At 47.1% G+C, this 14738-nt stretch overlaps 1 protein-coding gene across 2 annotated transcripts in view; it reads left to right on the top strand.

Moving 5' to 3' along the window:
* The window catches only part of LNPK (lunapark, ER junction formation factor), a 646398-nt gene that overhangs the window by 358309 nt on the left and 273351 nt on the right, over positions 1-14738 (top strand). For both annotated transcript variants that reach the window (XM_086956173.1, XM_086956174.1), the window contains exons 7-8: positions 7292-7375; positions 7452-7503. In XM_086956173.1, coding sequence (XP_086812299.1) covers positions 7292-7375; positions 7452-7503 — 136 coding nt within the window. The remainder of the gene's footprint in view (positions 1-7291; positions 7376-7451; positions 7504-14738) is intronic.

Raw genomic sequence — 14738 nt, 5'->3', positions numbered from 1 at the left:
ACACTTTCATTTTCTGTTTTGTACACTTTTTCTTTGGGCAAAATGACCGCCAATGATGAGAAAAATGGGCTTATCTGGCGAGTACCTGCCAGTTACCCTGTTGGTGGTGCGCCCTTGAGGGGTCATTTTGCCCTTTCACTTATTTTTTTTCACAACTGTCGTGTGCATGGGACTTTATATAAAAAATAGGATTCTGATGAGCGTATGCGGTGTGAGTCCTGTGTTTTCTTTAAAACTGTCAACAAAGTTTTCTCAAAAAGGGTTTTTATGTAATATAAAAGAAACTTGTAACAAAGTGGTGCCGAGGGACAAGGGTATCCCAGCCAACCAGGTGCGTGTCGCTCTTATGGGGCCTGGGCAGACCGGACTCTCGGTGTCTTCGTGCAAGCGTCAGGAGTCGTCAGTCCCGTTGCAGAAATGCAGCGTGCCACTAAGCTGCACCGGAGTCCTCACCGCTGCCCGGCTCCGCCTGCAACTCAGGGTCACCCCTCGTTGTCGCCACCTCTATAAGCCTCCCAGCCACATGCTTTTGTCCCGCTGCGGGCTTGCAGTGCACTCCCAGACTTGATTAAACAGCTCTTCAAATGTCCGTAGTGCCCCCGAGCTCCACAGGCTGAATGGTGCCTTACTCCGCGAACCAGCAAGGCGGGGCAAAAAGCATTCAGCCACAGAAGCACTCCTGACAGCGATATGGGCGTCCCGCCATCTTGCTTTTAACTCCTAGAGCTACCCAGGGCCTCGTGGTTCACTCGCACCCCCGGGCGCGTCTCAGTTCCTCAGCGGAAGGTTGTGGGCAGTCCACCTCACGCCTCAGCCCCCCGCGGTCTCCGCCAGGCCGTTCCTCCCCTAGGCCGCCGGGACCCAGGCACCAGCAGCAGGCCTCCAGCCAGGTTCCCTTTGTTTAGGCCGCGGCCGCAGCGGTCAGTTCACAACACCACTCAGGCAGGCGTGGGGGGGGGGATGGCGAGAGGGAGAAAGTAGCAAAGTCGCTCACCCCTGCTGGCGGTCAGCGCGGACCGGTCTGGTCTCCCCGGTCCGCCGCCGAGCACACACCGGGCGCCTCCTCTCAGTCAGGCCGCACGCACTGCTACGCAGCGCAGATCCGGGCTGCACTTCAGGGCGCGGCTCTAAGGCCTACCACGCAGTCAGCCACTCGTCCGGTAACTGCGGAATTCCGGCACCGTTTGTCACGCGCCCGGCCTCCGCCGAGAGCCCACGCTGTCTGCAAGTTGGGGGGGGGGATGTCACCAAATCTGATAATCTTTATGCTGATGCAGGATAATTAAGGATTACTCCGACAACGAGACAGAGCTCTAGGCTCAAGCGGCCGCCATGGTTGCTGGCAAGCTCCGCCCCCCCCCAGCCGTGGATACAATTGAGGTAATCTCAGTACTCAGGCGATCAGTAGAGATGGCAGTGTAGTAAGTCCTGTTGGCCAATTGATGGCCACATTCTGCGTAATCAGTTGTAGACATGATTACTATCAGGCGTTAGCCAAGGATTTCACTGCTTCTAATTTTTTATGGAAAAAAGCTCTGACATATTTTTAGAAGAAATTGTGCAGTTCAGTTATCCCGGAACTTGCCAGGCTTGGGAGTTGGTACAAAGCCAAGGCCTTTCTTCAAGACTTTGGTTTCTGAATGTGAAGAATCTCTGAGAAAGATTAACTATTAGTTTTTTCTTTCATGATTTTCTGGGTTTGCATTGGTTGTTGGAGTGGTTCCTGCCATTGAATCCGTTTTCTGCCTCCCCTTCGTCCTCTTCCTCTGCTTAAAAACGCGGGGTTAAATGGTTGATGGAAAGGCTGTTTGGGTTCCCTGTGGGAACATGGGGTATTACCAGAAAGGTGGTACCTGAAATGATGCCAACCATGACCAAATGTGAGTGCTGGGGGACTCCTTCTGCCACTGTTGCTGTCTCAACTATCAGTGCTGGAGTTACTGTTAGAAGAAGTGTTTCTTCTTCTTGAGGAATAATTCTCAACTGATGTTTTTCCTGTGGTGGTTGGATAATCCTGTCAGAGATGAGGGTACATTTCCTCCTTATATTTTATATTCCTTTGAAGTTTGGCATTCTTTTGTTTCATTAAGTAGTCCTCATTAAGGAGGTCACTGAAAATATCAGCCAGCTTCGTTTTGTAAGCTGAAAGCAGAAAGTGCCTTGAAAGCAGGCATATTGATATCTGCATCCTAATCAACAGGGCATCCGCTAGGCGTTTCTCAGTATTCATGATTAGGTTTAACTAGTTTCTAGTATACTTCCAAACCACCTGTGGCCATTCCTTTTTGGGTCTCGCCTACGCTGCACTCAAGCGCTGCTTAGGGGGACCTTTAGCCATCGCTCAGGACTTTTGCCTAAACGTGCATGTTTTCCATTTGTTTGTATTGCAACTTGTGCACGTTTGGCGTTTCCCTTGCGGGAGCGAGCAGCGGCGCCACCTGTTTTTAATTATCTTGATCGCACTTTCAAAACAGATGGTGCCGTTGCTCGCTCCCGCAAGGGAAACGCCAAGCGTGCACGAGTGGAATAACCACCCAATGCAAAACATGCAAACTACTAAGCCAAAGAAAACACTGTGCGTGTCTGGTCCCTGTTACAATGCAAAGACAGCTTGTTTCTAATATTCAGACTCTTTCTGCTCTCCCATGTGCCCCCTTCAGATCCTCCTCTCCTTCTGGATTCTGCCAGAACCCTCCTACCCAATAGTCCTCCACCTCCTCCACCACCATCACCTCCTCCACCACCATCACCTCCTCCACCACCATCACCTCCTCCACCACCATCACCTCCTCCACCACCATCACCTCCTCCACCACCATCACCTCCTCCACCACCATCACCTCCTCCACCACCATCACCTCCTCCACCACCACCACGTAGTCCACCACCACGTCCAACACCACCACCACGTCCAACACCACCACCACGTCCAACACCACCACCAAGTCCAACACCACCACCAAGTCCAACACCACCACCAAGTCCAACACCACCACCAAGTCCAACACCACCACCAAGTCCAACACCACCACCACCACCAAGTCCACCACCACCACCACCAAGTCCACCACCACCACCACCAAGTCCACCACCACCACCACCAAGTCCACCACCACCACCACCAAGTCCACCACCACCACCACCAAGTCCACCACCACCACCACCAAGTCCACCACCACCACCACCAAGTCCACCACCACCACCACCAAGTCCACCACCACCACCACCAAGTCCACCACCACCACCACCAAGTCCACCACCACCACCACCAAGTCCACCACCACCACCAAGTCCACCACCACCGCCAAGTCCACCACCACCGCCAAGTCCACCACCACCGCCAAGTCCACCACCACCGCCAGGTCCACCACCAAGTCCACCACCACCGCCAGGTCCACCACCAGCGCCAGGTCCACCCCCAGCACCACCACCCGTGACTGGTAAAGTGTCACTGGAGGGCAGGGGTAATAGGAGTGTCAACCCCAGCTGTACATGGGACATTTAAGAATGCATTGGGTGTGAGAAGACGGGAATAGGGGCTAGAAGTATTACACCAGACCCAAGATACATTTTGAAGAGGCGCAATGTCACAGGGGATTGTGTAAAAGCACTCGCATCATCTCTACCTTAGTGGCATACCTGCATGAGCCACTCACTCAGAACAAGCATTGTCATAGCCAATAGGTCTCGCCTTTGGGACCTTATAAGTGTTTAGCCATGCAACATTTTATGTTGTAGCACCAAGGATATTGTACTGGATAACTAAACACTTATAAGGTCGCAAAGGCGAGACCTATTGGGTATGCCAATGCTTGTTAAATGTAGTCTCTTCAAGAAAGATACGTGGCGTTTGTCATCACTAGTCCGTTGGGCGAGGTATTGACCCTCAGATATTCTATCATTATAATTCCATGGAGAGTGATTTTCACCCCTTGCCTTTTCATGGCTGTGAGTGAGTTCCAATCTTCTTGACATTTCCAATCATGTATGTAAGGTCTATTCATTCTCTTTAAGAATGTGGTGTATTTGCCTATGTAGGTAACTACACTAATAGCCAATTATATTGCATGTGCTAATAAATATTTATTACTACCAAGGGAACCCTGTCTAACAATTTAGAATAGTGAAGCAGTGGCACATAAAAGCAAAGTTCTAAACATATGCCTTGTAGTATTTATGCAGCTCTTTGATGCTTGTTTACAACTCACTAACTCTATTCCATCTTGAAGAAACCTGGCGCGGACCCTTCCATCTTGGCCAACTATCGCCCCATCTCCCTGTTGCCCTTCTTGGGCAAGGTGATGGAACGCCACGTCACCGCGGTACTTAGCGCCCATATTGAGACCAATGGGGGGCTGGCATCTCGCCAGGCCGGCTTCCGTCCTAGACATTCGACCGAATCGGTTGTGGTCTCAGTCCTAGACAACCTCAGAAAGGGTATGGATGATAACAAACACCAGGCACTGGTCCTCCTTGACCTGTCCGCCGCCTTTGACACGGTGGGCCATACCATCTTGTTGTCCCGTGTCAGGGCGGCTGGAATCGGGGGATCAGCCCTGGTTTGGCTCTCCTCCTTTCGGAGGGACCGCACCCAGGCAGTGCGGCTAGGCAACTTCTCTACCACTCCCCTCCCTGTCACTTGTGGTGTCCCCCAGGGATCCTCTCTTCCCCCCTACTTTTCAATCTCTATATCTTCCCTCTTATCTTTGCGCTCCAGCAGCTGGAGGTCACCGTGTACAACTACGCGGATGATCTCCAGCTCATCTTTGATCTGTCCTCCTCTCCTCTTTCTGTCTCTAACTTCCAGTCAACTATGACATTCATCAGGGACTGGATGAACCACAACCATCTTAAGCTGAACCCAGATAAAACTGAATTGGTTCTCACCGGTGGTTCATCCAGCCCCTGGAACTCTCTTTTCTGGCCCCCCTCTCTTGGGCCCGCACCTTCCCCCTCAACCACGGTCAAAACACTGGGTGTTAAAATGAATCACCAGCTCACTCTTCACTCACAAATCAGCTCCGTGGTCTCCTCTTGTTTCCTCACTCTCCGTACTATCCGCTCTGTTTCCCGCTTCTTCTCCCCTCTGGCACTCAAAATCATCATGGCCGCCCTGGTGATATCAAAGCTGGATTATGCCAACGCCCTCTACCATGGCATTCCAGCATATAATCTGCGAAGACTCCAGTCGATCCAGAACCAGGCGGCCCGGCTGGTTTACGGCCTCCCACGCTATCACCATTCCACCCCCCTTCTCAAGGAGCTCCACTGGCTTCCCGTAAAAGAACGTTCCCTTTTTAAGACCAGTTGCATGGTCTTCCAGGCCCGTCAGGGCACTGCCCCCGTTTTTATCTCGTCCTTAATAAAACCCTATGTTCCCACAAGAGAGCTCCGGTCTTCCTCCAAGTCCCTTCTCCAGATCCCCCGCTTCACACGTAAAAAGTGGGGAGGGACCAACTTCTCCACCTTGGCCCCTTCTTTCTGGAACTCCCTCCCTGACCATCTTCGTTCTGCTACCCAGTACCTCTCCTTCCGTAAAGATTTATAAACTTATCTGTTCAATCAGGCTTTCCCCGCTTAGCTCTTCATCCCTATCACTCTTGTTTTTTCTCTCAGTTGCCGATTCTGTTCACTAGCGCCAAGAAACCGCAAGGTGTACGCTGCGCTTTAGAAATGTTTTAAATTAGAAATTAGAACTATAGGTGAATCTTGTGGCTTGCAGGCTATAAATAGATCTCTGAAACCCTCTCACCTATCCACATAAAATTCAAATCTGCGTGTTAAACATAGCTCTTTGCCATAGGTGCCTTAACTCTGTATGCTATTTCATAGAGAGTCAAACGTGACTGAACTGCATACAGGTCTCTCCTTCAGTACCGTAACCACCAGAATTATCATACCCTGGAACGTGCTTGATAACCTATTATCTCTGTAACAGGTGCCTAAACCCCGCAATATATTTAAAGTGCATCTGTACGTGACCAAATAAACCAGCTAGAACAGATTTGAGATCACATTTGTCCATGATACCAATTTGTTTAGGGTCCAATTAAAAAAAATAAAAAATAGTCAGGACTTGATAGCCTTCACTCCATGATTACACCCTAATTATTCTGGCACACTTTGAACCCCAATTTATGGAATACTGTAGAATTTTTTTTTTCCTAACACTGCTTGAGGATTGGTTGTTCCAAACCGCCCCTTTTGACATTTTTTCAAATGTAATAATGAAAGTATGTTCAATAATTACTACCCAGTAGATGTATTGTACGCCTACCCTCCTAGTACACAAGATGCGTCATTTTTAATCATAAACATTTTACAGGAGCATTATTTGTTGAATTGTGTAGCAACCTTGTGGTTTTTACCATCAGTTGTGATGTTTGAGCATGCGATGTAAGAATCAACCGAATTATGTACACCTCATTCCCTATTAGCCAGAATCGGTTAACTCTTAAAATTGCTAGTTGAAAGGTGATTTATTATCGTGTTTTTTTTACTCTGACTTGATTGCCGAGTCAACTCTTTGTTGTATTTTTTTTGTTTGTTTTTTAGTATTTTTGGTTGTTTTGTGTTTTAGAAATTTGCAAAGAGTGCTTTTAACAACTGCTGTATCAATTAAAGCCAAATATTGGTCATCCTTAGTCTGGTCGCATTGTAAATCAAATGTTGCAAATAAGTGTTTCAATTATGATGTCTAAACTGTGCAGTAAGCACATTGTTTTTATTTTTTACGTGTTCATTTTTGTAATCGCGATTTGGCCTTTTGAGAGCAATTCTGATAGAGTATCCTATTTCGTTAATGTTCTTGGTATTTGCTGCAAACCAGTTACATCTGCTAATAAATAATCTGAAATCGATGCTGACAGCAGTTAATTGGCACAGGCTTGATTTCGCAAAAGCATTTGGCTAACAAGCTTCTTTAAATTAATAGCATGAAGTTCTAGGAGGATATTAATCTGCCGAATTGCTTGTCGTTTGCTGTCATGTCTAATAACTTTCAATAATGATAGCTGATAGATTTTTGCACATTCCATTATTAAGTTGGAGCATGTAATTATACTCCTCATTATATGTAAACAATTAGCAAATGTTTGCCTTTTCAAAGCATCGAAGCTGTTTAGTACAGTTTGTACAGCACAAATTAGAAGCAATTTAAATGGCTTGATTTTGTATTTCATTGGGTGGGAGGCCTCTGACATTTGATAACTTTGCAATTTGTCGGCTGCTATCCTGTGCAATTATAAATGCAAGCTGTTCTTTCATTGGTGTAATACATTCTTTCTTGTAGCTTGAAGAAGTGATGGAAAAAGAAACCTATAAAACAGCAAAACTAATACTTGAAAGGTTTGATCCTGATTCCAAGAAAGCAAAGGTAAGTGTAATATGTTTATTTAGAATGTTAAAACAGTAACGTTTTTATCTGTGTTTAATATACCTTTATTTGCCAGGAACTTGAACAGCCGCCAGGAGGGACATCTCCAACACCCAGGCCTGGACAAGGTATGTCTTGAGCAAGCTTTTTTGTAATGTAATTTGAGGATAGCTCTAATATTTGTGTGCCCAAGCTACTTAGTTGATTTTTCTGTACATGCCTGATCAATGCATCTTTCTGGAAAAGCAGTTTCGGATTTTTGTGTTAATTTTTAAGCACATAACTTTCCATCTACTGAATGCAGAAGAACAGGCTTTCCAATAGTTCTTTTATAGCAGGTCGTTATCACAGTGAACTTGTCCTTACTGAAATGCCAACTTTAATCTGCAGTGATTTGTAATCCTAAAGGTGCTTCTCCATCTTCCCGCAATGTTTAGAAACAAAACCACTACAGATTAATTCTGATGGTGGAGCAGCATTGTTTATTAGTAATTCTGCGTTACAAGTGTAACGCGGAAATACAAAAATCTCCAGTTTCCGCCAGCTGAATTATTAATTCCAAACAAAACAGGTGATGGACCGAATGTGGATCAATGTCTCACATTCATCCCAGTCCAAAGATCTGGGCCCAAATCCATCGTTTTTTTGCACACCACCCCGGGTTAGACAATGGCGATATGCAAATCAGCTCTGACCCTGTGGAAGGGTATACTCAGACGTGAGTCCCGAGCTCATTGCACCATCAGGATTCAAGCAAGCCGGGCTGAAGACGGCTGAAATGCCAGAAACCGGTAGCTTGTTTCCTTCCCAGTGAAAGAATTGGCTTGGTAGTTTGGTTTGCCCTGTTCCCATGATACACTGGGCCAGGGACAGACTAATTTGCATATAGCCAGGTTCTGAGCTGGGATGGTGCAGTGAGCTAAAAAACGGTGTTGGATTAAGCCCTGATCTCTTGACTGGGTGAGAGTATTCTGCTTAATTCAGAAACTCTGTCCATCACCACCCCCTGTTAATTGAATTATTAATTCCGCCTCGGCCTAATAATCTGTGCCCCATAACCGAGGTATTGCTGCAACAACCAGTATTATTCCAGCAGCCCAGTTGACCTCATTGTGGCCTTTTCACATCATGAGGAATCCACCGCCAGCTAGATCTTCCTGAAGAATGGTCATCACCATCCAAAGGAATATGATGAGCACAGTGCCCTTACCCCCAAGACCTTGCATTGCTTCAGTTTCAGTGACCTCGTGCATTTTGGAAGCCTAAAACAACTAATGCTATGGTCCAAACATAAAAACACAAATACCCATAAATGCCAAGGAAGGAAAATGATCACATGCCCTTAATGTGTCCAAGATATCTATCACTACGTCATTATACAGTGACCCCCTTGTTGTTCAGTCCTGTATAGTTCATGCTCCTACATTACATTCTGGCATGTGGCGCCCTGCTTTGAAAATGGCAAAAGGAAAATTGAAAGTACCATAGTTCAAATGGGGAAAACATGATTCATGCCATAGGAGTCAACTTGAGCTCTTAACAAAATAATTAATTTTGATTGAGTACTTATTCAAATCATTGGTGGATTTTGTGTGTAAGAGGAACAATTTCCTTTGTTAATATCACTTCATATTTGAAAATACAAATTAAGTGTTGGCAAATAAGAAAAGCTTGTGTGCAAGCACAATTGCCAATCATATTAGTGCCGCATAGACTTGGCACATATTTATAATCCAGACGTTTTATGGCAATTCTCTTTCCTACTGATACAGGTCTATGTATTCAAAGAATACCAGAGGGAAACATACGCACTGATTTTGTTTCCCACATAGTTCCTCTAGCTTGCAACAAATGTAAAGGGTGTAAAATGAATTTCATGTTGCTTCCTTTTATGGTCTGCTGTTCCAGCCATGAGTAAATTACAAAGTATTTCAATGAAGAAGTTAAATCTGTTTAGCTGTCATGTAGCCGATTATCAGGCAAGTGACACCACCTTAAATTTGTGGCTTTGAGGGGTTGTTTAAATGCCCAATATTCTTAGTGATGCAGGCCAAAACAAACTCAACACTAGCTGAAGGTGTCAAATATGACCTAATCGTTTGGTTGCTATGGTAATTAAAGTTACCCACTTGGTATGATGAGAGGTCAGCTCCGCTACTACCCTGCCTGGTATTAAGATGCTTCTGCATTATATAGTTGGTCATAGCCTAAACTGGGCTCTCTTACTATGTCGCTGTGTGTAGATGATCATGTAGCCAGCTGCAGTGCAGGGACTGGCCTTTTCTAGGTTCACTGGTTGGTGAGGCTGAGGGGGTAAAGAGGTATCGTGACGAGGCATGAGAGATGGCATTCTACACCTTCAGCTAATGCAAGCTTGCCCTCAAATAAGAGTACAGGCCCGAGGGTAAAGAATAGAATTGTCTCAACTCAGAGGAACAGAACTCCCATCGGAGTCCTTTGTCTGGACAGGCACCAAGGAAACCATATCAAACGTTTGATAAGGAGGAGGAGCAAGGAGTAACTGGTGCAGCAGAGCGGAGACGCTGCAACCCGAAGGGGCCGAAAAAGCCGGAAAAAAGCCAAAAAACTGAAAGCAGTTTCCTGGCCGTACTCATACCTGCACCTACATCCGAGGCGAAGCAAGGCTCTGGAAGGCTGGGAGGCGGCGGGAAGCCGTTAGACACCGCTAGCTGGAGCGGGTCGTCAGCAGGCAGCGCACCTGTGAGGGCATCGGTATCAACAAGTACCGGTTCATGTGCTGACTGTTTCCAAAACTTGGATCGTGCCCAGTGGCCAGTGCCAGTGCCCAAGCACGAGCCCCCACCCCTCAACCACTCGCAGGACCGGGAGCAGCTGGGAGCAGCCGGCAGAGTGCAGAGCGCGGTGAGTGTAGGACGGCAACAGTGTGTGGTGGCTCGGGAGGCCAGGTTTTTTTTTTTTTTTTTTTTTTTTTTTAATCTAAGTGAGCCTCCTGAGCCTTGGAGTAGAGCGGAGTTTGGGGGCTTTTGGGCAGTGGATCCCAGAGGCGGCTCAGCTCTGCTCCCCTCGCCTTCTCCGAGGCGGATAATTGCTACTGCCTTGCTACTGACTTGTTTTGCCTGTGTAGCGAGTTGTCACCACTGTATGACCCCTTTTTAGCCACGTTCGTGCTGGCCTACTGACTGCTCTCCAAAGCAGTCCGTCAGAGGAGACCAGAGGAGTCAGGCTGCGAGCTGAGTGCAGGTGTGAGCACTGAGTCCCGCGCTGCGAGAACACCCCCGCAAGCCCTCAGCCACAGGGAGGAACTTTAACGCCCCCTAAACCTCCCCCCCTCCGTAAAAGTTGCGAGGCACGGTGTAGCACGGTAGGGGGGGGGGGCCCAACCTAAGGAGGGAACAGCATCAAAACACCAACTCCAGTGGCCGAAGGAGGGAACACCATCAACTCCGGTGGCCGAAGAGAGCAAGGAAAAAAGGGAAAGACGTGGGCTCTCCCAAAGAGACATCTGTACCTCTTCACCACCATGAGATCCGGGAAAATTAGAACAGACCCTATAACCAAGAAAAGAAACCAACCACACTCCAGAAAAACGAGTGAAGGAACCCACGATTCCTCCGATGAAGACCTAGGAGAAGTGCAAAACACTATTGCTACCACCCGCATAGAAACGACATCACAACCAACCCCACATCTAAAATAATTCTAAGATCAGAGACTTTTTGATCCTTCCCTCATCGCCATCTGTGCTGCAGAAGCCCACACTCGCAAACAGCAATAAGAGAATATCGCAGTCAGTGGGTTCGGTGTCGTCAGTTTTGCAGCCTATGAGCAACACCCCACAAAAGATTAGTTATAACTCCTGGAAAACTCCCAACAAACTCATAGTCAAAGCACAAGTTGACCTAACGGAAGCAGCAACCCATGCAAATGTCCATGCGGCGGTATCAACGGAAAAAACATCAAATTTGCCAACGAAGCGTCGCTCATTAAGTCTGGGTTCCTACTTTTGTACGACAGAGACTGACCCTGGGACCGCAAACCCAGCCTCAACAATGGACATAAGTTACATACCAGACAAGGACATAACCGGCACAGGAATGATCGAAAGACCTCAAGACGCCCAGGACTATCGGGACGAACACACAAAAGGCAATGTTACCCCTAAACTGGAAGGAGCCACGGAACAGGGACGACCATGCACGGATGGCCTCGATGGCCAACCGAAGGAACAAATAACATCCAAACCTCAATCCCCCCCCCACGTCTAGAATCTCGGGAAGCTAACCACTGCATTCGTTCAGGTAGTTTAATAATTCATCATGAGGCAAACTGCCAAACACCGAATGGTCCGTTGGGACTATTCTCCCTTCATTACTCTATTTGTTCACTGACCAAAGCAACCCCTCCGAAAGGACCTGAGCCCAGAAAAACAAGGGAACATGGAACAATTACCCCAGGAACAGGTCAGGGTGGAGATCCTAGAGTGCTGGTTCGGAACAAGCCAGGGGTCAAAGTCGGGTCTAGTTCACAATCCACCAGCAACCAAACAGACAACCAGCCACTAGCGCAGGCACCGCTGTGGCCACCATTCATCAGTATTATGGAAACCATTTCCTCAGCCCTACTCCGACACTCTGAAAAATTAGAGCTACAGATAGACCTCCTACAAATTTTGGCATCTCACGTGGTCGGTATAGACAGCAAGATACTAGAGCTTAACTCTCTCATAGAGCGGGAACAGAAAGACCCACACACAACGTTCCACGAATGCCAGTGTCGGAAACAATGAACCAACTAAAAGTCTTACCGACCATTCTAACAGACATTCTGTGGGAAGTCCAAAACAAAAGTGCACCAAGACATCATGGAAACTCACCCTACTGATACTCTCTCTGACAACTTCACAAGTATAACCAGCGGTGACATCTCAATTGGCGAGGACTTTGGGCCAGACGCAACGGAAGGACTCCCAACGACAGATCATTCATCAACAGTACACATTGCACTTCTAGAAGACCCCACTCCCCATGACAACCGCACTCAGGACCCAGCTAATCCAGGGAGTGAAGATCCTGGCCCTCTACCCTACGGGCAACAAAATCAATTCACCTCCCTAACAAAACGAGAACGCAAGAGATTAAGGAAATCTAGGCATAAGAAGCTGCAAAGAAAACAAATGACACTACAGCCCAACAGGCACCTGGGCCAAGACTCCCTGGGGGCCTGCTGTCAAAAAACGAATTTGGTTCTTGCGTGTTATTTCGGAGGTCAAAGTTCAAAGATGCAAGCACCAAGGTTCAGGAGGAGCAAGGGGAAACCCAGCAGGGATCCTTACCTCCAAGTTTGCCCCACACAGTCACATCAATAGAATCGGCCAGCCACCAAAGTGTACATACTCCAACACAAGACCATCTAAAAAAGCAACCGGAGTGCAGCTCTTCTGCGCAGAATTCCCAGGCAGAACAAAAAAGCATTACGCACTATTTCACGAAAACGACAAAGGAACAAAACGAAAATCCTCGACCTAATGTGTAGCATCAAAGACCCTCTACTTTAAGGTGCGACTTCCCAAGATCCCTCCAGTCTGCCCCAGCCTCAGAACTAGCAGCCCAGTCCATTATCCCATTCCAGGGCAACTTAGTTAAGATAGCCAACACAATCACTGAAATAAGGAATAAGGAGCAACAAGAAGATCCAGACTTAATGTATCCACCAGACTTAATGTATCCACCAGACTTGATGTATCCAGCAGGCTCACTTAAACATGAAATTATTCCGCATTATAGTTCAAGGGGGAAGAACGATATTCTCAATCGGAGCGCTATCCTAAAACTAACCAGTCTGATAGAACCTCTGAGTCATCTGAACACCAACCACATTGAAAGCCTCGAATTTCATCCAATTGCAAATACTAACGGGAGAGAAATGACGGTGGCAACAGGGAAGGACCCCAGGATAGCCAAGGAATTTTGGCAAAACGGACATATTCGCAAAATGGGGAATAGAATTCAGACCGGTTCCATTGGAGAGATATCCGGGCCCGTTATCCTTGTTGGTGGAGCAACGCTCACATCCAGGCAGTGGAGTACTTCAGGGGGCAGTCGGCTGCTCGGAGAGTACCAAGGGAGGATGGTCCAACCTACGAATCATCCACCACGGCACATTAGGTGGGCCAACAGTCGCAAAATCTTACCCCCAACAGCTAGTCCAGCAGCCCATATGACGAATGAAGCATGAACACATAATCTGAAAATATGTTCATGGAATATAAACGGGTTGGGAGGCAAAACAAAAGACGCGGACTTAATAGCATTTCTAAATAAATTTGACATCATATTACTCCAGGAGACCTGGTTAACCACTGCGGAACAAATTTACGGCTTTAAGGAAATTCAACTACCGGCCATCAGAAGAGGTAATACAGGTAGGGCCGCAGGAGGCCTATCGATCTACCGTAACACCAACATTCCTTGGACTCACGTTACCATCGTCACCGGACAAAAACATGGATCCAGTGCATCAAAATCAAGTTATCAAGTTATCCAGTTATCCGTCCTCAAGTCCTTTTGCCCCTCAAGAGTTTCGGCAATTGGTAATTTGTAACCCCTACATACATCCGGATGTAAAGAAGAAACCAGAGAAAATCCTGACCCTAAAGGTGCTAATTAAATATATGCAATCCACTTACCCACAGGCGGGGCTGGGGGTGTCAGGAGATCTGAATATGTTCCTTCTACTTAAGGACTACGCCCTCAACAGCAATCAAAATAAACGGAACGATAAATCCATCCCTCCAATGGTATCAAACCATCAAAAAAAGGATCAGCACGGCCAGCAGTGTGCGCAAATGCTCAGACGTCGGACTTATCGTCCTGAATGGCTGCTTTCCCCAAGATCAACCGGCGTCCCCAACTAGAATAACTAAACAGGCTCAAGCAGTTCTAGATTACACCATAGTGGACTCAGGTCTTACAAAACAATAGTATCCTTCAGCATAATTCACCGGTTGGAGAGCGACCACAGCCTTCAATCAATTGAACTCAGCCATCAACATATTTGGGCATCAGCATGCAACGATCTGACCAAACCTTTGTGTTTTTACAATCTCAAGCGATTAGTATGGAACGGAAAAAACCCTGAAGAAAGCACTGCACATGCGAAAAGAGTGCATGCGGAGGGTACCGAGAACAGTCAAACGTCTCATCGGGACAACTGGGTAAAGATCATCACCACCCTATTGGAAAGATTTGGCCACCAAACATACACAAACAAAAGGAAACCATGCAAGGCACTCCAGGCGCCCTTGGGCTCAGTACTGAGCAAAAAAAGGATTCTAAATCAAGAAATAAGAAAGTTATCAAGAAAATGCACGATAAAGGGTGAC

Source organism: Lissotriton vulgaris, chromosome 2_1 (genome assembly GCF_964263255.1).
Source record: "Lissotriton vulgaris chromosome 2_1, aLisVul1.2, whole genome shotgun sequence".
Lineage (NCBI taxonomy): Eukaryota > Metazoa > Chordata > Amphibia > Caudata > Salamandridae > Lissotriton > Lissotriton vulgaris.
Note: the sequence above shows the minus strand (reverse complement) of the source record. Positions and strands in the feature narration are given on the sequence as shown.